Source organism: Mus caroli, unplaced genomic scaffold (assembly GCF_978045245.1).
Source record: "Mus caroli unplaced genomic scaffold, Mus_caroli_1 scaffold_9, whole genome shotgun sequence".
NCBI lineage: Eukaryota > Metazoa > Chordata > Mammalia > Rodentia > Muridae > Mus > Mus caroli.
This window is the reverse complement of record NW_028227264.1, coordinates 58920179-58944243: the sequence shown is the minus strand read 5'-3', so window position 1 is coordinate 58944243 and position 24065 is coordinate 58920179. Positions and strand designations below refer to the sequence as shown.

Here is a 24065-nt window from a genome sequence, read left to right as displayed (position 1 = left end):
TCTACCCCATCTTTCTCATCTCTGCTACCTCCTCCTCCTCCTGCTGATAGCCTTCCTTCCTCCCTAGGGGTCAGCCTGTTGGTACCAAATGGAGCCATTCCCCAGGGAAAGTTCTATGACCTGTATCTACATATCAACAAGGCTGAAAGCACCCTGTGAGTAGACCCACCAGCCAGCACCCACCCCTTGTGCTCAGCCCACACTGGGCACACACGTTTCCATTTGCCCTTTAAAGCTTAGTCCCAATACCCAGGTCCCCCAGAGAAAGCATATTCTAATGGGTAAAACCTAGCAACAGCAAACCTTTCCTGTGCAAAGGGGGATTGGTAAGCAACTGCATTGCGTATGTCCCATTGCTGTGGCAAATGTATGATAAGAACTTATGGAGGCGGGGTTCATTTGGACTCGCCATGGTGAGTGGTCACAGGAACGGGAAGCATCCATAGTCAGGAACCAGAGAGGGACGAGCGCTGGTGTCCGAGGCTCCCCTCGCCTTCTCTTTCTTTTTCATTCAGTCTGGGTCCCCAGCCCACAAGTTATGTGGGTTCACATACAGATTTGGATCTTCCCTCCTACTTAAATCTCTCTGGGAACATCCTCACAGACAGGCATGTCAGGGGTTCATCTCACATCCAGTCAGAGAAAGACTGACCATCTCAGTTTGAACATGGGCGTAGAATGTGAACAAGTAATTCACACGCACACACACACAACACACATACACACACCAAATGCACCACATGCACACACACACACACACACAACACACATACACACACCAAATGCACCACATGCACACACACACACACAACACACATACACACACCAAATGCACCACATGCACACACACACACACACACACACACAACACACATACACACACCAAATGCACCACATGCACACACACACACACACACAACACACATACACACACCAAATGCACCACATGCACACACACACACACACAACACACATACACACACCAAATGCACCACATGCACACACACACACACACAACACACATACACACACCAAATGCACCACATGCACACACACACACACACACACACAACACACATACACACACCAAATGCACCACATGCACACACACACACAACACACATACACACACCAAATGCACCACATGCACACACACACACACACACAACACACATACACACACCAAATGCACCACATGCACACACACACACACACACAACACACATACACACACCAAATGCACCACATGCACACACACACACACACACACAACACACATACACACACCAAATGCACCACATGCACACACACACACACAACACACATACATACACCAAATGGCTTTATTGTTGTTTTTTCAAGATGGAGGTCTCACATTAGTTCTGGCCAGTCCTGGAACTCACTCTGTAGACCAGGCTGGCCTCCAACTCAGAAATCCACCTGCCTCTGCCTCTCTAAGTGCTAGGATTAAAGACGTGCGCCACTAAGCCAAGCCTCAATTTATTTTGTTCTGCTGTTTTGTTTTAAAGAAAAGAAAAGAAAAAGACAATGTTCTATAAAGCCTCAGACCTTGAGGCTGTGCAAAGCTTTGGCTGAGACTGTTTTGCTGTGACAGCAAAAATCTAGAACTTTGTTTATGCTGTTTCTTCCTTCCTGTCCCTCATCCCAGTCAGCAAAGGGCAGAGACTTGCCTTGGCATGGGCCCTGGGTGGAGCTGGGGGCTCCACAAGAGTCGAGTATCCCTGATGAATGACTTCTTCTGGCTTTTGTCTCCTGCCTCCCTCTGCCCTCCCCCTCAGCCCACTTTCAGAAGGTTCCCAGACAGTATTGAGCCCCTCGGTGACCTGCGGGCCCACAGGCCTACTCCTGTGCCGCCCTGTTGTCCTCACTGTGCCCCACTGTGCTGAAGTCATCGCTGGAGACTGGATCTTCCAGCTCAAGACCCAGGCCCATCAGGGCCACTGGGAGGTGAGAAGCCGGGTATAGTGACTCTCAAAATGGAATGATCCAAGCCCAGATGACAACCTCCTCTTCGTCCCCCACAGGAGGTGGTGACCTTGGATGAGGAGACCCTCAACACACCCTGCTACTGCCAGCTGGAGGCTAAGTCCTGCCACATCCTGCTGGACCAGCTAGGTACCTACGTATTCATGGGCGAGTCCTACTCTCGCTCTGCGGTCAAGCGGCTCCAGCTGGCCATCTTTGCCCCAGCCCTCTGCACCTCCCTGGAGTATAGCCTCAGGGTCTACTGTCTGGAGGACACACCTGTAGCACTGAAGGTAGGGGCTTGTCAGGGCATGGCAGGGGCATCAGCACAGCCAATCAATCGGTTGTTAGAACCTTCCCCAGATGCGTGGTTCCTACGGGCTTCTTTCGGGCACCAGCCTCAGAACAGCAATGGACCCTCAGGCAGGCATGGAGGCCACAGCTCCTAGGACTGGGCAGGAGGTGGGAGACAAGCAGGGGAATCTCTTTGAGAAGTCTGAGAGAGCGGACCTCAGGCCTAAGCCCTGGGTGACAAGTTGTCACTCTGGGTAGAAAAGAGGAAGGGCATTTCAGACCAACAGAGCGACCTTCTGCCGAGACAGGTGTGCAGCTCAGCGTTGTGAGCAGAGTAGGATGCGTGTACGTGTAGTCCTGTAAGTGAGAGAAAGACAGAGGCTGGAGAGATAGTAGCTTGTTAGCAAGCTCAGGTCATGCCTAGCAATCAGGATGCTGACCAGTGGTGAGGGGCCCAGCTATGGCAGACACCTGTTCACAGGTACTTTGTGGAATTCCCTGTAGCTATGGTGTGTGTGTGTGTGTGTGTGTGTGTGTGTGTGTAACAGGAACATTGGTGAACAAGAGGCAGAGGCAAGTTGGGAAGCTGGGGGTAAGCCCCACATAGCAGGCAGTGGCAATGGCCAGGAGATGAGACTGGGCCTTGTGGGTGGTCAGTAAGATGGACAGACCAGGAACTGATGGGATGAGCTAGGAAAACCTGAGCTTCTAGCAGGCACAGAAGAAAAGGCAGTGGAGACCGGAAGTGAGGGAGAGGATGGGCAGAGAGGAAGGGGCTAACACTGGCTGATGTGGAGCCCAAGTGGGCGCCACCTGTCTGTCATACATGCCTCAAAGCCCTTGCCCCTTCCTTCCCCAACTCTGTCCCATTCCCAGGTCGCAGGTCTCATCCTAGCATGATAGGGAGGATATAGGCTTGTCTCTCTTCTCCATCTTTCTTCCAGCCCTCTGAGAAGGCTCTGAGTTGTGGTCTCTCCCAGTCACTCTGTCTCTTGAGTCTCATGTGACTTTCTCAAGCTGCGTGCTGGGGACTGATGCAACCCAGATGAAAAGGCCCCGTGGGAGAAGGGCGTCCCCTGTGGGGCTGTATCACCCTGACATTCCAGGAGGCCTCCAAAAGGGGGGTGGGCATGGCTGGGAATTTCTTCCAGCAGGATCTTGTGGCACTGGTATTGGCTGGTATCCATCTGAGCCAGAGGGTGGTGTGAAGATCAACAGGGAAGTCACCACATTCTGGCTCAGTTGTGTTCTTTTAATTGTTCAAGCCCTGTCTATTCACCCGTCCATCTGCCCTCTACCTTTTCACTCATTGTGGTAATACGTAATACACTTGCGCAGTAAACAGCTAGTTGTTCACTCAGCCATTCTCTTCGCTCATATGTCTTTCCTTCAAATGATCTTCTATTCATATACCTGTCATTTGTGTATCTATCTGTTTATGCTTACACACATCCATCCAATGATCTAGCCATCCATCATCCATCCATCATGCACAGTAGTTGGCTAATCCTCTCTAATCTCCTCACACAGCCTTATATCTAATATGCCTTAAACAGCTCAATGGCTGGGCACTTCCAAACCTCCCAGTGGCTAACCCACTTACCCCTCTGATATTCCTGAATTACTACTTTCTAAACCCTGTGTCCCATCTTGGCCTTCCCAGGTGCAGACCTATCGCCCACCTGGGCTTCGATCCCCGACTCTCACGATCTGGCTGTCTCTCTGTCTTATATTTCTCATGCCTGATCCTTCTGCTTCCCCAGCATGGGCTTCTGCCTTTTTCTCTCTCTCCTGTGCCTCTTGGCCAGGAATCCTAAAGTCCTGCTTCTGTCTCACTGCCCAGCCATTTGCTGCTGACAACTTTATTTATCAATCAAAGCCAACTGGGACCAGGGACCCTCAGCATCCTACCTGTAGGTGTGTGAATTCCCATTAAATTTTGGGAACCCAGTTAACATAATACAAGCAATAAACCATATTCACAATATCATCATTTATTCATCGATCCATCCATCCACCTATCCATCCATTCATCCATCATCCACCCATCTATCCATCCATTCATCCATCCATCCATCTACCCACCCATCTATCCATCCATTCATCCATCCAACATCCACCCATCTATCCATCATCCCTCCATCCACCCACCCATCTATCCATCCATCCTCCATCCAACATCCATCCATCTATCCATCATCTTTGTGTTCTCCATCCTTCCAGCAGGCCCCTGTCAGTATCCTTCTATACGTCTAACCCATCTATCTAATTCTCCTTCCAAGCTCCTGTTACCCACGCATATGTTCTCTGTGTATCTACCTATCCCCCTGTCCGCCCATGTGTCATCCATCCAGTTTATTGTCTATCTACTTCGCCATCCCATCAATTCATTTATCCAGCCACCAAAAATCCATTCATGAATCCCATCCATCCATCCACTTCCCTATTAATCTGTCTTTTTTTAACTTTCCATGCCATTGGTCAGTCGGTCTGTCTGTCTAGCTATCCACCTAGCCACAGCTTTCCCATTCATCCACTGGTGTATCTGTCCAGCCATTCATCTGAAACACCTTCTTAACTGGATCAGACAGGTCTGGCCCCAGACCAGCAACTTGAAATATGAAAGAGCCGTATGCCAAGGGTAACAAGTCCCTCCGTCTGCCCCACCTACAGGAGGTCCTGGAGCTGGAGAGGACTCTGGGTGGCTACTTGGTGGAGGAGCCCAAGCCTTTGCTCTTTAAGGACAGTTACCACAACCTACGCCTCTCCCTCCATGACATCCCCCATGCCCACTGGAGGAGCAAACTTCTGGCCAAGTACCAGGTGAGCCCTGGGTCTGGGGAGGGGCAGCGGGAGGGACCACTGCTCTATCCTTTGTAGTGAAGCCCTGCTTTCCAAGTCTCCTGACCATGCCCTGTGTTCCCATTCTCCATGTACCCAGCCATCTTCAGGCCCAAGCTTAAATTCTTATCCATGAACAGCCACACCTTCATCCCCTTTTGCACCTCCCCCAACACAGACACACACAACCCTCACCGCCACACCCCACTTCCAGCTCTTTATACTGCAAGTTGCTGGTCTGGGGCCACACCCATGGGAACAACTGCGAGCCTGCAGACTGATTCTGCTCATCACTGGCTCTAAAGTCCCTCTGCTCTGTCTTGCAGTGTGTGACACCATTGAGGCCCCACATACTCCAGCTTCTATATTTATGCACATTCAGACTTCTGTCTTCCCCCTCGCACACAGACCCACTTCTCCACTCTCTCCCAGAACCGAGACATCAGTGCCATTTAGCCCCAGCTTTCCCTACTCGGACTGTTTCACAGAGAGACTCCAGCTGCCCCCTGGAGCCCAGCCCTCTGTAAGGCTGGGCCCTGCCCACTTCTCCCAGTGTCCCACCCCACCTGCAACCCTGCCCACCTTTCCTGCAGGAGATTCCCTTCTACCACGTCTGGAATGGCAGCCAGAGAGCCCTGCACTGCACTTTCACCCTGGAGAGGCATAGCCTGGCCTCCACGGAGTTCACCTGTAAGGTCTGCGTGCGGCAGGTCGAAGGGGAGGGCCAGATTTTCCAGCTGCACACAACGTTGGCCGAGGTGAGGCTCAATGATACCCTGGGGAGAGGAACTAGGGGGAGGGCTGGGACTCAGGTACATAAGCACCTCACTCCCCAGCATCTCCAATACAGACCCCTCTCTTTCACCTCCTGAGTCATAGCTGGGACCTGGCCACCTAGAGTGGGCAAAAGTCGCCTACTGAGTACTGTTCACATGACATATATTACCATAACGAGGTATCATGCCTATGGGGATAGGGTTATAATGGTCCCCATGTGAAAGATGAGAGTCTCAAGGGCTGGGGCTGTAGCTCACTTGGCAGAGTAGCATGTATGGTGCCTTTGTCTCCACCACCAATAAAATCAGGTGTGATGCTATACACCTGTAACCCCTGCACTTGGGATATAGAGGCAGGAGGATCATATCAGAAATTTAAGATTATCCTCAGCTACATTGTAAATTTGAGACAGCCTGGGCTACGTGAGACCTTATCTTTAAAAATAAAGCTTTAGTGAGAGAGTATCAGTATATTATATATGGCCACCAGGCAAGGCTGGCTTTGAACCTGGTCAAGGTAAGGGCTGACCTGTGGCTCCCAACCACTAAATCCAAACTAAGCTGACCAGTGTAGTAGAAAGCACTCCTCACAGGTCTCAAGCCTACTCTGCCCTAGGCAGGTCACCTGTCTAGAGAGCTCTAGACTGTTCCCCACTTACATCAAAGCTGGTCTGTGTGGGCTGGGCCCTGGCTACGACTCCTGCCGCTTCCTTATCCCAAGGCTAAGTCAGCATATGTCCAAGGCCCATCCCAAGCAAGATCACACCTGACTGACACGGGACAGAGCAACCCTTGACTTCCAGACATGGGCTAGGGAGAAGCCAGAGGAGACAAAGATAAGCTAGAGCCCAGTGCATCATGGGTGCTGGGCAAGCACTCTACTGATTAAGCTGCAGCTTCAAGGCTGGGGAGATGGCTCAGTGGTTAAGAGCACTGACTGCTCTTTTGGAGGTCCTGAGTTCAAATCCCAGCAACCACATGATGGCTCACAACTATCTGATAGCTACAGTGTACTCATATACATAAAATCAATGTATCAATCAATCAATCTTGGGGGGAGCGGGAAGCTATGGTCTGCCTGCCTGGGTGAACGCCTGTGTAGCGCTGAGGTTATCTCACTCCCGTCCCTGCCCTTCCAGACGCCTGCTGGCTCCCTGGATGCTCTCTGCTCTGCCCCAGGCAATGCCATCACCACCCAGCTGGGACCCTATGCCTTCAAGATACCCCTGTCCATCCGCCAGAAGATCTGCAGCAGCCTGGACGCCCCCAACTCCCGGGGCAACGACTGGCGGCTGTTGGCGCAGAAGCTGTCCATGGACCGGTGAGTATCCCAAGCTGCAGTCATCCCCATTGCCCTCACCCTCAGGGTCTGGCACAGCAGTGGGGTGCACATCCCAGCTGACAAAGGCCAGCTCCCAGCTCAGCTTCCCTTGTGCCATCAGTCCCCAGAGCCCGTGCAAAAATGCCGTGCATGCTGACATACACTGATCATCCCAGCACTGGGGAGACAGACAGGAAGCTCCCTGGAGTTTGCTAGCCTGCCACTCTAGCTGAATGATGAGAAACCCTGTCTCAAGTGAGGTGGATGGTATTGCTAAGGATGACTCGTGAGATTGTCCTCTGACACACGTATGCACACACACACACACGTTCACATGCACGTGCTAAAAATTAATTTTTAAAAGGACATTTAGAGCTGGAGAGATGGCTCAGCGGTTAAGAGCACTGACTATTCTAAGGAAGGTCTTGAGTTCAAATCCCAGCAACCACATGGTGGCTCACAACCATCCATAATGGGATCTGATGTCCCCTTCTGGAGTGTCTGAAGACAGCTACAGTGTACTTACATATAATAAATAAATCTTAAAAAGAAAGAAAAGACATCTAGTTACTAGAAATGGGAGAAGCTTACAAAGATAGCTAGAGACTCTGCTCCAGTCCTCAGAAGCGTGCTTACAAGGTCTCTCGGGGTCCCGGCGTCTTTTGGTGGTGGTGATGGCGATGGAGAAGAGAAGAGGGGGCTTTGGGTGAGCTCGGGCTTTGTCAGCTGTGTGAGGAGATGTGGGAATCAACCCCTCCTCACTGCAGAATCATATCTAGCAGTTTAAAGGAACCAAGATGGATCTTGAGCCACAGCTTCAGCGGCGTCTGTCCCTGCAGTTTCCGCTTGCTGCTGCTGCTGCTGTCCATTAAAGCATTGTGTAAGGAGGCTATGGTAGAGCAAAGTCACCTCAGACGTAGACTGGAAGGGCCAGGGCAAGACACACCCCAGTGACCGGTCTCCTCCCATGGAGCCCCGCCGTCTACAGGTCCAGCCCTGGCCAACAGTGTATTCAGATGTTGTACACACATGCATTTAGCATGTGTGTGTATGCAGCATGCTGTGCATGGAGCATGTGTGGAGGTCAGAGGATAACCTCCGGTCTCTTTGTTCTTCTGCTTGCCCTGTGTGTCAGGTTAGCTAGCCCAGGAGCTTACAGGGGCTTCCCCTGTCTGTGATTCCCAGCTCCCTGAAATGGAGTGCTCAAGGAACAGTGGATTTATAGACATACGGTTTTCATGTTGGCTGCAGGGATTTGAACTCAAGTCTACACTACCCACAGAACCATCTTGCCAGCCCTCATGCAGACTCTGAGTTCCTCCATGGGTTTATCTGTTGATGAAGGCAGAGGTTTAGGTTGCAGGAGCTTGCTCAGCCCCACCTCTAAACCACGCTAGTAGGAGATCAAGAGGACCAAGGGATGAGTCTTAGCATACATGGACTTGCCTAGGGCTGCAAAGTCTACAACTGGGGAACCCAGGAGTCAAGACTCAAGGCTGTGGGACTCCGGAGCCCACAGTCTTCCCACCACCCAGGTCTTCCCAATGCATGGGCTGGTCACCTCAGGGGTGCCGACATTTCTGTTTCCTTCCGACAGGTACCTGAACTACTTCGCCACCAAAGCTAGTCCCACAGGTGTCATCTTAGACCTCTGGGAAGCTCGGCAGCAGGATGATGGGGACCTCAACAGCCTGGCCAGTGCCTTGGAGGAGATGGGCAAGAGTGAGATGCTGGTAGCCATGGCCACAGATGGCGATTGCTGAGTGCCTGTGACCACAGGCCTGTGGGGACCAGTAGGAGACGGTGCAAGGAGGCCTGGCAGCCTCTGCACAGGGGTGCCCAGCCTCCACCACCCCTGGCTCACAGCGGGAATGGTCCTTCAACCCCCTCCCCGCCACAACCCTCAGACCACCACCACCAGCCTTAGAAAGTCTCTGTGCTCTACTGCCGAGAGGCCAGGATCCTGTGGCCCACTGTTTCCCCAGCTCGCTCTGGGGTGGGCTGAGGCCTCTGGGACAGCTGAAAGCCAGAGGCTTTCCCCCGAGACAACACACCACCCTCAGCCCTGTGACTTCGGGGACCCACAGGTTTCAATTCTGTGTTCACACGGTCCTGGGCTAAGGACCGCTCTCCTATCCCGGGTCGAGTTCAGTTCAGGCAAACTGCTTTTTCCTGTCCACAAGCAGAGAGGGGGGATTAGGGGAGTTGTGGGGGGATGGAGGGGATGAGCCTCAGAAGTCAGCGAGACTCAGGCATCGAGAGAGCAAAAACAGTAAGGGCAAAGAAAGACCCAGTTTCTTAGGGAACGCAAATGATTTATTATCCAGATACTTGGATAGGTCCTTTTTAAGAAAACAAAACAAACAAAAAAAAAAGTAAGAAAAGAAAAAAAAACTTTTATCCTTGAATATGGCTAAGAGTGGCCATGCTTGTGATTTGGGCCATAGGTGAGTACACTCCTGGACACGTGTGTGCATGAGTGTGTGCGTGCGTGGGTATGGTCAATAAGAGACTGTACAGGAGAAGGCTTTGCTATGTTAAGGCCTCAGTTTCCCCAGCTGTGCAGGAAGCTGAGACAGGGTTTTAGCCATGGCACTGAGTTCTAAAGTCACAAGCAGAAGCTGGGGCCTGGTGGCCCTCGTCTTCTCCGGAGCCCCCTGCAGGTGCCCTTCTGTGGCCTCCTATGGCTTTGGAGGGTCCAGCTGTGGTCCTGGGAGACTGTTCAGGTCTGTTTGGTGATTCCTGGTCTCGTGATGGCCAAAGCTCTTACTGAGAGGGAGGGGCTGTTCCAGGGAGGGCTCTCTCCTTGGGTGAGGCTGGGTGGCTCTGTGTCTAGGCTGGCACTAGCTGGTCTGCACCCCTGTGCCTCTAGCCCTAAGTTTACCCGCTGATCTCCCTACTGGGGTCAGGAGATATGAAGGTAACTAAGTAGAGAGCTGTATACCGACTCTTGACTACAGCCCATTCTGGGATGTTCCACGGGGCCACAGTGGAAGGGATGAATTCTTGTCCCTTCAGCCCACGGGCAGTGACGGGGACCAGGATCACTGGTAGAGATCCTATTGAAGGATGCTGACTTCCCTGAACCTCCCTTGACCAACCTGAAAGCTTTGAAAGTTGGGGCCTCTGTGAGGAGGCAGGTTTCATGGCCACAGACCCAGCAAGCATCTCTGCCCTGGTTTTCCTGAAGTGGGGCTCTGAGACAGACCAAGGTGCCCCTGGCATCTAGGTGAACAGTGCCTCATAGAGTAGTCCTCAGCTCCTCCTGCCAAAGATGCTCATCTCTGTGGGCATACTCTCGCTGGTCACTGTTAGCCCGCACATAGAAGGGGGAAGCCAAGGTGGAGCTGTGCTGTGTGACTCAGGCACATAACTGCTTTCTCTGGGCTTAAGTGTCCTTTTATCCTGGGATGCTCCACGAGGCCCCTTGGGTTCCCACACTTCTCTGGGAATCGAGTAGAGACAAGTTGATTGTGGTCCGCATGCTCTCTCCTTTGCCCGTCCTCGGAAACCTGCCTGTCTGGGACCTGAGGGAGCACTTAGTGAGCAAGTCCCAGCTTACAGTCCGACTCTTACTTAGAAGGTGCTCAGCATCTGGGGCACAGAAGCTAGAGCTGGAGCCTGGGGTAGGGCTCTAACCAGACAGCCCAGGTAAGGTTAAGCCAACTCTAGGCTGAGCCAGACAGGGCTGTTGGGTCGGGTTTCCATTCCTGCCTCCAATGAGATGAAGCCTCTCCCCTTCCCATTCCTAGCCAGCTTGGCATTGCTGGGTCCTGCAGGGTATTTCTGTGTCATCTTGGGTAGTATGTGTGTTTGGGAGCGCGCGCGTGCGTGCGTGTGTGTGTGTGTGTGTGTGTGTGTGTGTGTGTGTGTATGTATGTGTGTTTGTGTGTGTGTGCATGCCTGTGCTTTTCAACTTGGGCACATCAGGGCACCCCTCCCAGAACATGCACACCTGTCCCCACATGTGAACATGACCTCTGTGCCCAGGTTTGTGCCACTGGAGGTGGGTGTGCCTGTTTGCTGTCCCCGAGTCACAGTCAGTTGGTATATCTCCTATGTGCCTCTCTGCCTCTCTCAATGGGGCCAGGTGTCTGAGCTCTGGTCAGATACCCCTTGAGGGACAGGGACCCTTCTCATCCCTGGATCTTCCAGGGCTCTCTGGTCCCCCATCTTGAGGCTCCCAGGCATCCGAGACAGCACCTTCCTCCCACCCTCAGAGGTCAGGTGGGTAGGAGCTCAGGTGCCGGGGTGTGGACATGGCTGTGTGTCTGTGGGTTCTGATACGCAGGGGACGGTCCCAGCCCTGCTCGTCCATTCTGTAAACAACTTGTAAATAGTCTTTAGCATTCCTCTTGTAACAAGATTAATTTTTATGAAATAAATTATATTTCCTAGTCTAATAAAAAAAAAAAATCCAGGTCCTGGTCTGATGTCTTCACGGTGTCTTTTAATGGCAGTTGGGAGTGTCTTGTTCTTTTTGTATGTCCACAGCAGCTCAGAGCTCCAGACCTTGATCCAGCTCAACAGCCCCATCCCACAAAAGGGGAAACAGGGCTTTCTGACAGTTACACAGCAAGTTAGGGCCCCTGGATCTCACCTTGCTCACCAGCCAAGCCTTAAAGCACACAGAAGAGGAGAGAGGGATGTAGAGAGAGTAGGGTGTGCCCCAACTGAGGCTGAGTGGTCAGTTGGATGCCGCACAGGCAGGAGAGTGACTGTGGGATGTATGGCTGGGTGTGAACCTGTTGGTTTACACCCGAGGCAAATACCCCAGCTAAGGAGGAGAATGTTATCGGTCCCACCACACAGATGACAGACAGCATTGTGTGTTCTGCAAGAGTTTCCCTGCAGGTGGCGTCTGGTAATGAAATCATAAACCTGTGTCCTGCCAGTGAACCAATCTGCAGGTGGAGGAGTGCATATTTTAATTTTCACGACTTGATAGTTACTTCTGCTTAAGATGATACCCATAACCCTCAGGTGGCCCTCAGGCCTCACCCTGCATCTGGTTGGCAGTTCCCAGCCCCCATGGCCTGCAGTCCCTTGAGTTTGGAATAAGAGCCCTTGACCTGGTTGTGGAAGGTCATGAAGCCCATCACACTATTCAGGGTCTGGAAAGTCCTGTGGTGAGACTCTGATCTTACATTAACACAGGGTACTCCACCAAACATCTGTCTGCTAAGCTTCAAGTGTGAGCTTCCTGTGGGCCTTGCCAGCTCTCACTCTCTACAGCCTACACCTGGCTCTAAGGCAATTTCAAAGTGGGGTGGGTCTAGATTGAGAAAATTTCAAGACAAAAGGAAGTCCATGGGTCCTCTGGGTGTTTATGGTGTATTGGGGTGGGGGCAGAGCACATAATATATGCATGCTTGTGCCCACATGCACGTGCTTACACACACTTGGCCTGCTTTCACTATCTGGTCAGCTAAGACCCATGATAACCACATTCAGCAAGTTCCTAGGCCCCAGACGCTGCCAGGGTAAAGGTCTTTCTTTTTTCTTTTATTTTTAAGATTTATTTCATGTATATGAGTACACTGTATCTGCCTTCAGACACACCAAAAGAGGGCATTAGATCCCATCACAGATGGTTGTGAGTCACCATGTGGTTGCTGGGAATTGAACTCAGGACCTTAGGAAGAGCAGTCAATGCTCTTAACCGCTGAGCCATCTCACCAGCCCGGTAAAGGTCTTTCAAGAGGAATTTATTAATCAGGCAGGCAGGTGGACATGTCCTGGGAATATGGGAAATGGGCCAGGCTTGACTAAGCTAGGCAATTCAAGAATAAAAAGTGAAATTTATGGGTGCTACATGGAAGGCAGGGGAGAACAGGAAGAAAGGGTCCTTGCCTTGAGAGAGAGGTTATCGTTGGGTGAGTGGGGTAGAGAGGACAGGTGAACCTGGGCACAAGGGTTGTAAAGTCCAGTGGTTGTCAGTGTGAGAAACAGGGAGGACAGAGTAAATTATAGAGGTGCAGGAGCCCCCCCCCCCCCAGCCACCGTTAACTCTAGGTCACAGAAGCTAGCCTCAAACTTTGTACCTTTGTACCTAAACTGAGGTCAAGGCCACTTCTGTCTGAGCCTCTGAGTCTAGGATCTAGAGAGGCGGCTGTAGCACTTCCCGGTGATGATTGGCAGCTGGTCTTTGTTGCCCTCAGCAGCAGATCTCGGCTCTGACAAAACTGCACAGATGCTCATCTCTAGGGTCCCTTCCGCCGAGCCATAGTGGAACAGGGCCTTAATGGACCTTGGCGTGAAGGAGAGATTCTCAGGGCCCCCTGGGACACCTGGCCCTGGGTACTGTAGCTAAGCCACATTTTGGTCAACGGGCCACAGGAACAATAAGAAACTAACCACTAGATGGCGCCCGAAAACCGAACCGATGCAGTTAGAACCAGGAAGGATCTGGCTCCCCCAAAGCTCCAGAGTCCCTGACGTTTCTGACTGCCGCCCAGGGAGCCTGGACTGCTTTTCTCCAGGCAGCTCAGGCGCGCCCTCCTCTGGTCTGAAATGGGAATGACAGCGAGACTCAGCTGATTCACAGAAATCACCATTAGAAGCAAACGGTGATAAATCAATATCCATAAAACGAAAAGAAAAACCAACTAAGAATTCCAAACCCTTCTATTTAAAATATGTATTTATTATTAGTGTGTGTGAGAGAAAGAGCACATGTCCCACAGAGTGGAGGTCAGAGGCCAACCCTGTGGAGCTGTTTCTCTTCATCAGTCCTGTCTTAGTTAAAGTTTTACTGCAGTGAACAGACACCATGACCAAGGCAACGCTTATAAAGGAAAACATTTCATTAGGGTTGGCTTACAGGTTCAGAGTTTCAGTCCGTTGTCACCATCAAGGCGGGGGGAGCGTGGCAGCATCCAGGCAGGCATGGAGCTAAAAGAGTTGAGAATACCACATCTTCATCCGAAGGCTACTAGGAGAAGACTGGCTTCCAGGCAGCTAGGAGGAGGGTCTTAAAGCCCACACCCACAGTGACACACTTCGTCCAACAAGGCCACGCCTCCTAATAGTGCCACTCCCTGGGCTGAGCATATACAAACCTTCACACACACTCCTTACGTAGGTTCCTGAACCCTTACCCACTGAATTATCTGGTGACCCCAGAAGCTGTCCTTCTAAAGGCTAACAGAAATGACTGACCTTGATGGAAACAGAAATGATCGCAGGTGGAGTCCAGCACGGGGTGGGTGCACCTGGACAGAAACAGCAGTGCTACGACAATGAATAAGGAAGCACAATGAATTCTCAGGTACTGTAGATTAAACTACAGCAGCACAAGAACACGAGACCTGCCAGGGACTGTGGCACCGGAGTGTCTTGAGATCTCTATGACACAGTTTCACCATATGCTTCAATTTCCAGAATGACCTGGACACTCCTGATATGAAATATAATGTGATGGTGGATGGGCAGGAGTAAGAGAGTATCTGGTGGGCTCATGCCAAGGTGTCTCCCTGAGAAATGACGCCATGAGACAGACTTGGTGGTATAAGGGAAGTTTGTTTTGGGGAAGGGAGGGGAGTGAGGACCTGGAGAAGGGGTAGGGGCAGAGAGATGGGGCAGAGCCACAGAGCCATGAGGGTTGGGGGGAGGGGGGATAGAGAATAATAGAAAGGCCTGCCAGGAACACATGGGGAAGAGAGAGAGAGAGAGAGAGAGAGAGAGAAGACGAAGGTGACAAACAGTCTTTATGTAAGCCAGGCCACTGAACAGATGATGACATAAGCTGTTGCTAGGTCCCTGGGATGAGCCTTGCAGAATCACCTGTAAGCTAATAACTCCTCCATCTAGAGATGAAGTTTAGCCAGGTATGGTGGCGTACAACCTTAATCCCAGCACAGGAGGATTTAGAGTTCAAGGCCATCCTTGACTAATTAGTGAGCTGGAGGTCAGCCCTGGAAGAGTCTACCTTGGATAATTCCCGGGTCACAAAAAGATGACCGCCCTTAGAGACTGGTGGTTAAAATAGCTATGGCCCCTATACCCATATGTGTATGAATGCGGCACTATTAGGAGATGTGGCCTTGTTGGAGGAAGTGTGTCACTGTGTGGGTGGGCTTGAGGGCTCCTATGCTCAAGCTCCACCCAGTGCAGAATACATCTCTCTTTGGCTGCCTTTGGATCAAGATGTAGAATTCCCCACTCTTCCGGCACCAGGTCTGCCTGCATACTGCCATGCTTCCTGCTATGGTGATAATGGACTGAACCTCTGAAATTATAAGCCAGCCTCAATTAAATGTTGTCCTTTGCAGAGGCAGGCGGATCTCTGAGTTCGAGGCCAGCCTGGTCTACAGAGTGAGTTCCAGGACAGCTGGGCTACACAGAGAAACCCTGTCTCGAAAAACAAAAACAAAAAAAAAAAAAAAAATGTTGTCCTTTATAAGAGTTGCCTTGGTCACGGTGTCTCTTCACAGCAATCAGATCACCACAAAGCCCCAAAAGTCACAGTAAGAAGCTGCTTATACTGTGCTCAGGGGCTCCAGCATAGGTCCCAGCAACAGTCAGCACCACCAGTCAGACACACAAACAGGTGAAGAAGAGAAGTGGAGCCTCAGCCGTTGAACCTTCCCGGTGATGTAGCAGAAACCACAGGACAGAGACAACTGTGCTTGCTGCACACCCCCCGTGGTATAGTAAACACTTTACACTGTAGTGTGCAATGGGAATTCATTGAAGCTATCGTGAGCAGAAAAGAAGACCTTCTGGGGCTCAAGTATTGCTCAGTTGTGGGATGGTTAACGCTGAGTCTCATCTTGACAGAAGAGACAAGCATGTGAAGGGCTACTTGTAAAGGATTCTTTAGAAGCACTATTGAAGCAGGAAGACCAGCGGTACAGTCACATGGGCTGGGGTCCCTGGCTGGGTACCATTCATTCCACTCTGCCCCTAATCAGGCATGCCATCTGATGAGGTGACTCAGACTCTTCCTGCCAGGCCTTACCCATCATGACGGAGGACTGGGAGCCACCAAACTGGGAGCCACCAAACTGAGAGCCAAGAAAAGCCCTCCATTAAGTTCCTTCTGCCCCATCACTTACCACAAGAGTAAGAAAGGTAACTAAGGCAGGTGTGCTTGTTACCATGTGAGGTCCTTTGCGAACGCCATGTGAGGTTTGCATACAGATCTCTATGTGGACTATAGGAAGCTGGAACATGAGAGATTCAAAAATAAATAAATAATAAACAAAGGCTGTGGGGTGGATTCTGTGACAAAGACAAGGGTCAGTGGGTCCAGGAGACTCCTAAGCAGGAAAGGGGGCGGGTTCTGGGGTATGGTAGGGAGCAGTCAGCTGGAGAAGCAGAAAAGAGGGGACCAGGCTAAGAAGGCAGAATGGGGAAGGGAATATAGAGAAGGGTGAACACCCCTAGTTGGTGATGTTGATCTTTTCTGTGGGGACAGGAGGACAGACCATGCCCATGGGGTGTGTCCCTGGGGTTTGAAGAAGGTGATAGAGAAGCTGAGGTGCGTAGGGAATGCTGGGAAGCCCTGGCTTGGGTTGGTGGTCATGGATTCGAATGGACCCTCCTGACTGCTAATGTCTCTCTAGACACCCTCATAAACTGGGTCAAAGTGAGCCACCCAGAGCACCAGGAAAACAGAGATATGGGTGTTTGGGTGTTACTAAGACCTTGGGCTCTAAGCAGACAAAGGGTGAAAGTAAAGGGGTATCCCCACGCATGGAGCAGGGACAGAGGGCTCAAAGGGCCAGAGTCCCCTAAAGATCATAACTTTCCGAGGGAGCTGATGAACCAGCACATATCAAGGAGAGGTGACTGGCATCAACTGGGGAAAGGACTTGGATTAGAACTAGTTATTGTGGGAATCTTAGAAGTACAAGTGCCTCGTCTGGGGGCCATGAAATCCTGAAGAAAATCTGACCAATGAGGTTAAAACAGGGACGTTGCAGTGGCAGAAAATGAACTCAAGGTGGCAACATCTACCAGTAAAACCCGACGGACTCCCTTGAGCTGACCAGGCTGACTCCAAAGAAGGTACTCCCCAGCACCTGAGTGGAAAGGCTGGAGAGGGAAGGCTGGCGGCTCACCCCCCCTCCCCCCCCCCCGCCTCCCTGGCAGGAGGCTGGACCACCTAGGAAGATTCTGTTCTTTTTATTTTATTTTGGGTTTTTTTTTTTTTTTTTTTTTTGAGCAAGAAAAGTACCAACCAATTGAAAAGGTATCCACAATTTCTTTTGTGAATTTAAATTTTTAATAATTTTATTAATTTTTAAAGAATGTTATAGAATATATTCTAATCATATTCACCCCAGCTCCCCCCACCTCTACTTCAACTCCCTGTCCACCCAACTTGCTGTGCTATCCTGGTTCCTTCTCTCTCTCTCTCTCTCTCTCTCTCTCTCTCTCTCTCTCAACTTGTGGAGTTCAATTTGCATTGTCTAAATTAGCTATCAAATGCCACTAGCTCTTCCAGAAGGGGTGGAATTTTCTGCTCACTTGGCCCTACCTCCATGCTGGGATTTTGTCTGGCTTAAGTTTGCATGGGCTTTAAGTCTTAATTTGGGTTTTATTGCTGTGAAGAGTCACCATGACCATGGCAACTCTTAGAAAGCAAGCATATAACTGGGGTTGCCTTACAGCTTCAGAGGTTTAGTCCATTTCCATCATGGTGGGAAGCATGGCATCATGGGAGTAGACGTAGTGCTGGAGACGAGAGTTCTACACCTTGATCCAAAGGCAACCAGGAGGAGACTGGATGTGTTTTACACTGGGCATGGCTTGAGCATTTAAGACCTCCACAGTGACACACTTACTCCAACAAGGCCACACCTCCTCCAACAAGACCACACCCCCTCCAACAAGGCCACACCCCCTCCATGAAAGCCACACCTCCTAATAGTGCCACTCTCTATGGACAAGCATCCAAACACAGGAGTCTATGGGGGCCACACCAATTTAAACTACCACAGCCTGCTATCATAACTACTGTGGGTTCATGTGTGTAGCATCCCTGTTGTGCCTCAGAACAGAACACTGTGTCCTTGCCACATTTACCATCTTTGGCTTTTATCATTTCCACACTCTGTAGGTGATCCCTGAGTCTCAGAGGGAAGGGTGTTCTATATGCATCCCATTTAGGACTGCGCACTCCACAGTCTCATTCTCTACATGGGCCTAGTCGTGGGGAAAGACCATGTAGTTAAAAAAAAAAAAATTCCAGGTATAATGAACACTGTTTATTGTCAACCACACAGAAGTTAGAAGCACAGCAAATGGGCGTCCAGCCATGCCTGTGATGCAATATTTAAACTACACTAATTGAAGTGGGGGACCCAGCCCACGATGGGCGGCACCATTCCCTACTCAGGGAAATCTTGAACTGTATAAGGACGAAGAAAGCTAGCTGAGCACATGCGTGCACACGTGCACTACCCTTTGCTGACTTCAGATGGATGTAACCTGCTGCTGCTGGCTCTTGCTGCCTTGATTTCCCTGCCAAGATGGACAGGAAATAGAATTGTGGCCTAACCCCTTTCTCCCTTAAAGTGCTTTGTCCACGGTGTTTGATCACAGGAACAGAAAAGTAAACTAAGACATCCAGTAAGGGCAGAAAAGGGAGAGCAGGCAGACCTACAGTCTTGGAAAATGAGGACCCAAATACTTTTTATGGGCCTACTCAACCTGAATTCCCCAAAACTGCCTAAGTATTTTGTGAACTGAACACAAGCTGTAGTCATCTGAAAAAAACCTCTTCCATCAGATTGGCCTGTAGGCAAATCTATGTGGCATTTTCTTAATTAGTGATTGACCCACTGGGGATAGTGTCATGTGTTGCAGGATACTTGATCACACTGTGAACCCCGAGATCGTGTGGTTTACTGGAAAAATCTGTTTCTAGTTGTGGTGTGACTTAGACTTAGTATACACCTTTAATCCCTCTGGCTGGAATGCAGACACGCCCTTAGTACACACCTTTAATCCAAAACAATGAAGGTAAAGTTAGTTTGGAGAAGGAAGCACCCATGTTTGAAAGTGATACCTTATTGAGTGGCAGACAAAGTGATGAATCAGAGAAAGATTTGACAGAATAGGATCTGCCCAACTCTCACAAGAACAGAGAGAAAAGAGAGGCTACTTAAGAGAGAGCAATGCAGAGAGGAAGAGGGGAGGAAGACAGTCCTTACTGGGACAGTTGTACAGAGACAGGTTGCAGAGGGAGAACAAACCAGACACAGGTGAAGACAGAAGGAACCAGAGAATGAGAGGGAGCCCAAGGACCAGAACAGATTGCTGAAGTTAGTATGAGGCCGAGCAGAGCAATTCAGGAGAAGCCTAGCAAAGCCAGATTGAGTCAGTCAGTGTAGAGAGGAGTTTGAGCCAGAATAGCTGAGTTGAACCAGACAGCCAGAACTCAGAAAAAAACTAGAAAAGGGTGAGCTTGAAATTCAGCAGTGAGTCTCAGAGGCTGCAAACATTCTAGGCCTAGGTAAGATTGTACAGAGGCTAGAAGCTTCCAAGACTAGGCCTAGGTTAGCAGACGGAGGCAGTAAACCTCTGAGACAATTACATTAGGCCAATGAAAGGTACTTTTAAAGCCATGCCTTGTAGGTGGCCTTGGCTTGTATTAAAGCAAACCAGAGAGCAACTTTACTCCACGGCTTCTGTCTCAGTTCCTGCCTCCAGGAGTTCCCTAACTCCTGAGTTTCTACCACTGAGAGATCAAGTCCTGTAAGCCTCAGTTTCTTCCTGGTGTCTGCTTTAATTCTTGCTTCCAGCTTCCTATCTTCAGTTTTGGCTCCGGATTCCCCTCAGTGGAGTTCTAAGATGAAATTAACCCTTTCCTTCCCAAGTCAGTTTTACTCCAGGGTTTTATCACAGCAAAGGACACAGGGAGACAAGGAGAACCGCCCAGGCTACCTTCTTGTTTGCTATGCTTTTTCTGATCCTGAGGTAACCTTTGCCTCCTCTGTGCCCTGTAGGGAATGTGCCCAGGGACCTGGAGCATGCTAGCTTCTGCTCTCCCACAGAGCCGCATTCCAGACCTCACGTGTTCCCCTTGCAGTTGAGGCTGGTATTTAGACCACGTTTTGAGATTTACTCATTTCTCTGAGCCTCACCCACGTGTGTATGTGGGTATGCATGTCTGATGTGTGTGCATATGTACATGTGTGCATGGGTGCATGTATACATATATGTGAGTGTGTCTAAAAGTGTGCATGTGTATGTGTGTGAGTGGGCAAGTGTGTGTGTCTGTGTTACACATTATTAAAAGCCTGTTATTTTTCTTCTGTGTTTGATATTAGGGATCCTCTGCCAACTAGGAACCATGATGGGTAGAGAAAATTCTATTTTTTCCCCCTTCACACTTATGAAAAGAAGCCTACTAAGCTTTGGCATCAGTAAGTCCGCAGCTGGTCTCTGGGACTGGCCCACACCAGCCTTGTTCGTGCCCTCTGGTCTAGCGCAGGACATCAGCCAACTCCTACTCTGCCGCTTTCTTTTCCCCTCCTGTCCCTACCTCCTCTCCTCAGATGATCTGTAAGGACAGCGCAGGCATGTATACTCCAACCCTAACGCCGCCAGGGTCTCAAGTAGCCTGGGCTGACCACTATGTAGCTACGGTGAGCCTAAACCCCAGAGCCTCCCAAGTGCGGGTGGTAGGTGACACCTACACGCCCCCTGCAGGGCAGCGGAGGAAGTCACCCCCAGTGGTAAGGGACTGGGTAGAAAGGAAGCCCAGACTTCTGCCACTCTTGGGTGTTTCCTTAGGTTCCCCACTTTTTTCTCTCTCTCAAAAAGAAAACAAAAACAAAGCACGTCGGCTCCTTAACCCCCACTCTGCACTCGGAGCTGTACAGGAGCCATCTTCAGCTCTCTCCTGAACTTTGATCTCAGAGTCTCCCAAAAGTTTCTCTTCTGCAGGTGTGGCATCTGGGTTGCCCCTCCACACAAATCTGCTCTGAGTGAGAGTTGGCCTCGCTCACTGCCACCAAATAGCTTCAAGCTCTCTCTGCGGCTCTCCGCAGGCTGGGAGGCCAAGTTCATCTTGCTGGTGCATCCTGCTCTGGAAGTATTGAGGGGGAGCAGGGGGCTGTGGGGCACCCCAGGGAACGAGGCGGTGGATACCAATAGGGAGTCAGGCAGGACCTGTTCCAAAGCCACACTTTTTTCACTTTGCAATTGGACGCCTGCAGTTAATGCCATAGGCCAGGAAAAGGAGCGCGTGGGGGCGGGGCCAGTGGGAGGAGTCAGCAAACCCGGAAGCGCTGAACGGGGCGGGGTGAGCTGAGAAGGGGAGGGCGGGGCTGGGAGCACAAGGGCGGAGCCCGGCCTGGCTGAGCTCTGGTCACAGTGGCCCAGCGCCTGGGACCTGGTGGAGGTAGCAGCGGCAGCGACAGTAAGTGCGGGTGCATCGGCCCCCATGCTTGGCTGGGTCTTCCCTTCCCGAGGCTGAGCCTGGCCTCCCCTCCACACTCTTCTCTGGTCCTGCGTGTGGGGACAGGTCGGCCCGAAAGATCCAGAAGGCTTTGCGGGTCCGGATCGGATGCCACAGCTGCCTCTGCAGAGAGGACTTGTCTTAGCCTACTGCCAGGCTCGCTCTTGGATCCCAGCCTGTGTCCACAGGAGCCATCGTGGCACACGGGCTGTCCAGACGTGTTCTCAGTCCCCAGACTCCTACCCTTTCCAGCTCTGACTGGCCCTTACCCCAGGACCCCAGTCAGAGGCAGGGGCAGCTTGGCCCGGGGAGGTTCTCGGCCTCCTCTCCTTTCTTTGTCTTTCTCTATTCATCCAAAGCCACAGCTACCTTTTATAAAGAGTAATAAGGCGTTGCTCAGTCCACTGCACCGCCCGTGACCTGGTTAGAGAAGATCCCTGGCAACTTCAGATGCTTGGTCAAGGCTGAGCAGTCCTTGATGAATAGACACAGTAGCTGAGAAAGGACTTCGGGCCTGTGTGGGTCTGGGTGACCCACGCTGAGCCGCTGAGCCGTGCACCCACCCTCCTAGCCTGAACTTCTGGAAATGGAACGGGTCCTTGCCAGTTCTCTGATGCTTCATGATTATCTTTCACATTAAAAAAGAAAATACGTGTACATATGTGTGCCGTTGTGTGGGTATGTGCAGTTCTTTCAGGTGCCCACAAAAGCTACAGGAGGGCATAGAATTCCCTGGAACAGGAGTTAAAGGTAGCTGAGCTATTTGACTAGGGTGCTGGGAACTGAACACGGGTCATTTGAAAGAACAGCAAGCGCTCTTCGCTTCTGAAACATCTCTCTAGATTCTGTTTATATTTAAAAAAACAAACAAACAAACAATAATTTAAAGCACGTTTGCATGGACGGCCCTGTCTAGGTCCTTGCATGGTCCTCTTTGGTCTTTGTGTGAATTAAGGCTGTAGAGGGGGCCTGCTCAGCTTACTAGGACACTGTAGACCCTCTGGCCTGCCTGAGCCAGGGCTCTGCTGCAATAGTCTATTTATCCAGCAGTGCTGATGAGGGGCATTCCCCTTGTTCGTCTCTGCTCATAGCTTCTTGCTGCAGGAAGCCTTCAAGAGGGAGGGCTGTGGGGACTTGGAACCAGCAGATGGAGTCACATTCCCAGATTATCCCTGGGAGGGGTGGGGGAGAGAAATGAGGCTGGGGAATCCCCAGGGGGGCATCCAGACAGTGTGACTATATCATCCATGCCCCTGTGACCTAGGCAAGTGGCTTGAACTTTCTGAGTCTCAGATTCCTCTGTACCTAATACCCGGCTGTCATGGCTCACCCACTGGGTGTCGCTGGCACTCTGAAGTCCTGGAGTGGTTTCTTTGTGAGATAGGGTCTCACTTAGTCCAGGTTAGCCCTTAAACTCGCTATGTAGCAGGGCTGACCTTGAATCCTGATCTTCCTGCCTTCACCTCCAGAGTGTTACTGGGTTGTAGATGTATGTGCACACGTGTGCCTGGCCTAACTTGATTGAACAGCAAGCACACGTTGTTCAAATTCAAAAGGCACAAAAAAAAAAAAAAATAAGAATTAACAAGGATGCTCCCTCCCTGTCCCAGTCTCCCTTGAAAACACCCACTGTTGGAAGACCTCTGTGTACCTTCCAAGGTATGCTTGTTCCCACCCTGGGTTCCAATTTCTATGTAAACGCATTTAGCCCAGGCTTGTCCTTCTGCACTGCTTGCCTTAGTCTACACATGCAATGGTGTTCACACTGCCTAATGTGTTGGCTGTGTTGCCCTTACATAGTTGGAATGACCTTGGAAGTCACTACAGTTATCATAGCCTGTTCTTCTAGTTTGATTTTTATTTTTCTTCTTGCTCCCAAGACTGGAAGCTCTCCGGTCAGACTTTGGGGACAGGGTAGACCCAGCATGGATGAGAGATGTCTTCTAGGATGCATCAGTCCCCAGCCTCCATACTCGCTCACTCATTCACCTGCTCTGTCTGTCTCTCTCTCTCTCTGCCCACACAGTGGCCTTTGCCTCTGAGGACAATGTATACCACAGCTCCAATGCTGTCTACAGAGCCCCGAGTAACCATCAGGAAGCTGACCAGGAAGCCCTGCTGGGGAAACTACTAGACTACCCAGCCCCGGGCCTGCAGAGGCCAGAGGATCGCTTCAATGGTGCCTACATCATCTTCTTCTGCCTGGGAATTGGGGGCCTACTGCCCTGGAACTTCTTTGTCACTGCTAAGGAGTACTGGGCATATAAACTCCGAAACTGCTCCAGCCCAGCGTCTGGGGAGGACCCTGAGGACATGGACATCCTGGTAAGGGCTGTTTCCCTCACAGGGGAGAGGGGAGCAGGCAGTCCAGAGCCAGGCCATCCTTGGGGTACTTGAGGGAGGCCATTTGCATGCTGAGAATCTGTGTGTT

At 50.9% G+C, this 24065-nt stretch overlaps 2 protein-coding genes across 4 annotated transcripts in view; both read left to right on the top strand.

Annotated features, from left to right (window-relative positions):
* The window catches only part of Unc5b (unc-5 netrin receptor B), a 69271-nt gene extending 57631 nt beyond the window's left edge, over nt 1-11640 (top strand). For all 3 annotated transcript variants that reach the window (XM_021173795.3, XM_085842825.1, XM_021173793.3), the window contains 7 exons: nt 68-155; nt 1800-1968; nt 2046-2279; nt 4954-5103; nt 5715-5879; nt 7037-7218; nt 8816-11640. In XM_021173795.3, coding sequence (XP_021029454.1) covers nt 68-155; nt 1800-1968; nt 2046-2279; nt 4954-5103; nt 5715-5879; nt 7037-7218; nt 8816-8981 — 1154 coding nt within the window. In that variant the 3' untranslated portion in view covers nt 8982-11640. The remainder of the gene's footprint in view (nt 1-67; nt 156-1799; nt 1969-2045; nt 2280-4953; nt 5104-5714; nt 5880-7036; nt 7219-8815) is intronic.
* A 9877-nt stretch (nt 11641-21517) lies between these two features.
* Nucleotides 21518-24065, top strand: part of Slc29a3 (solute carrier family 29 member 3) — a 41738-nt gene continuing 39190 nt past the window's right edge. The window contains exons 1-2 of the mRNA XM_021174316.3: nt 21518-21595; nt 23661-23959. Coding sequence (XP_021029975.1) covers nt 21595; nt 23661-23959 — 300 coding nt within the window. The 5' untranslated portion in view covers nt 21518-21594. The remainder of the gene's footprint in view (nt 21596-23660; nt 23960-24065) is intronic.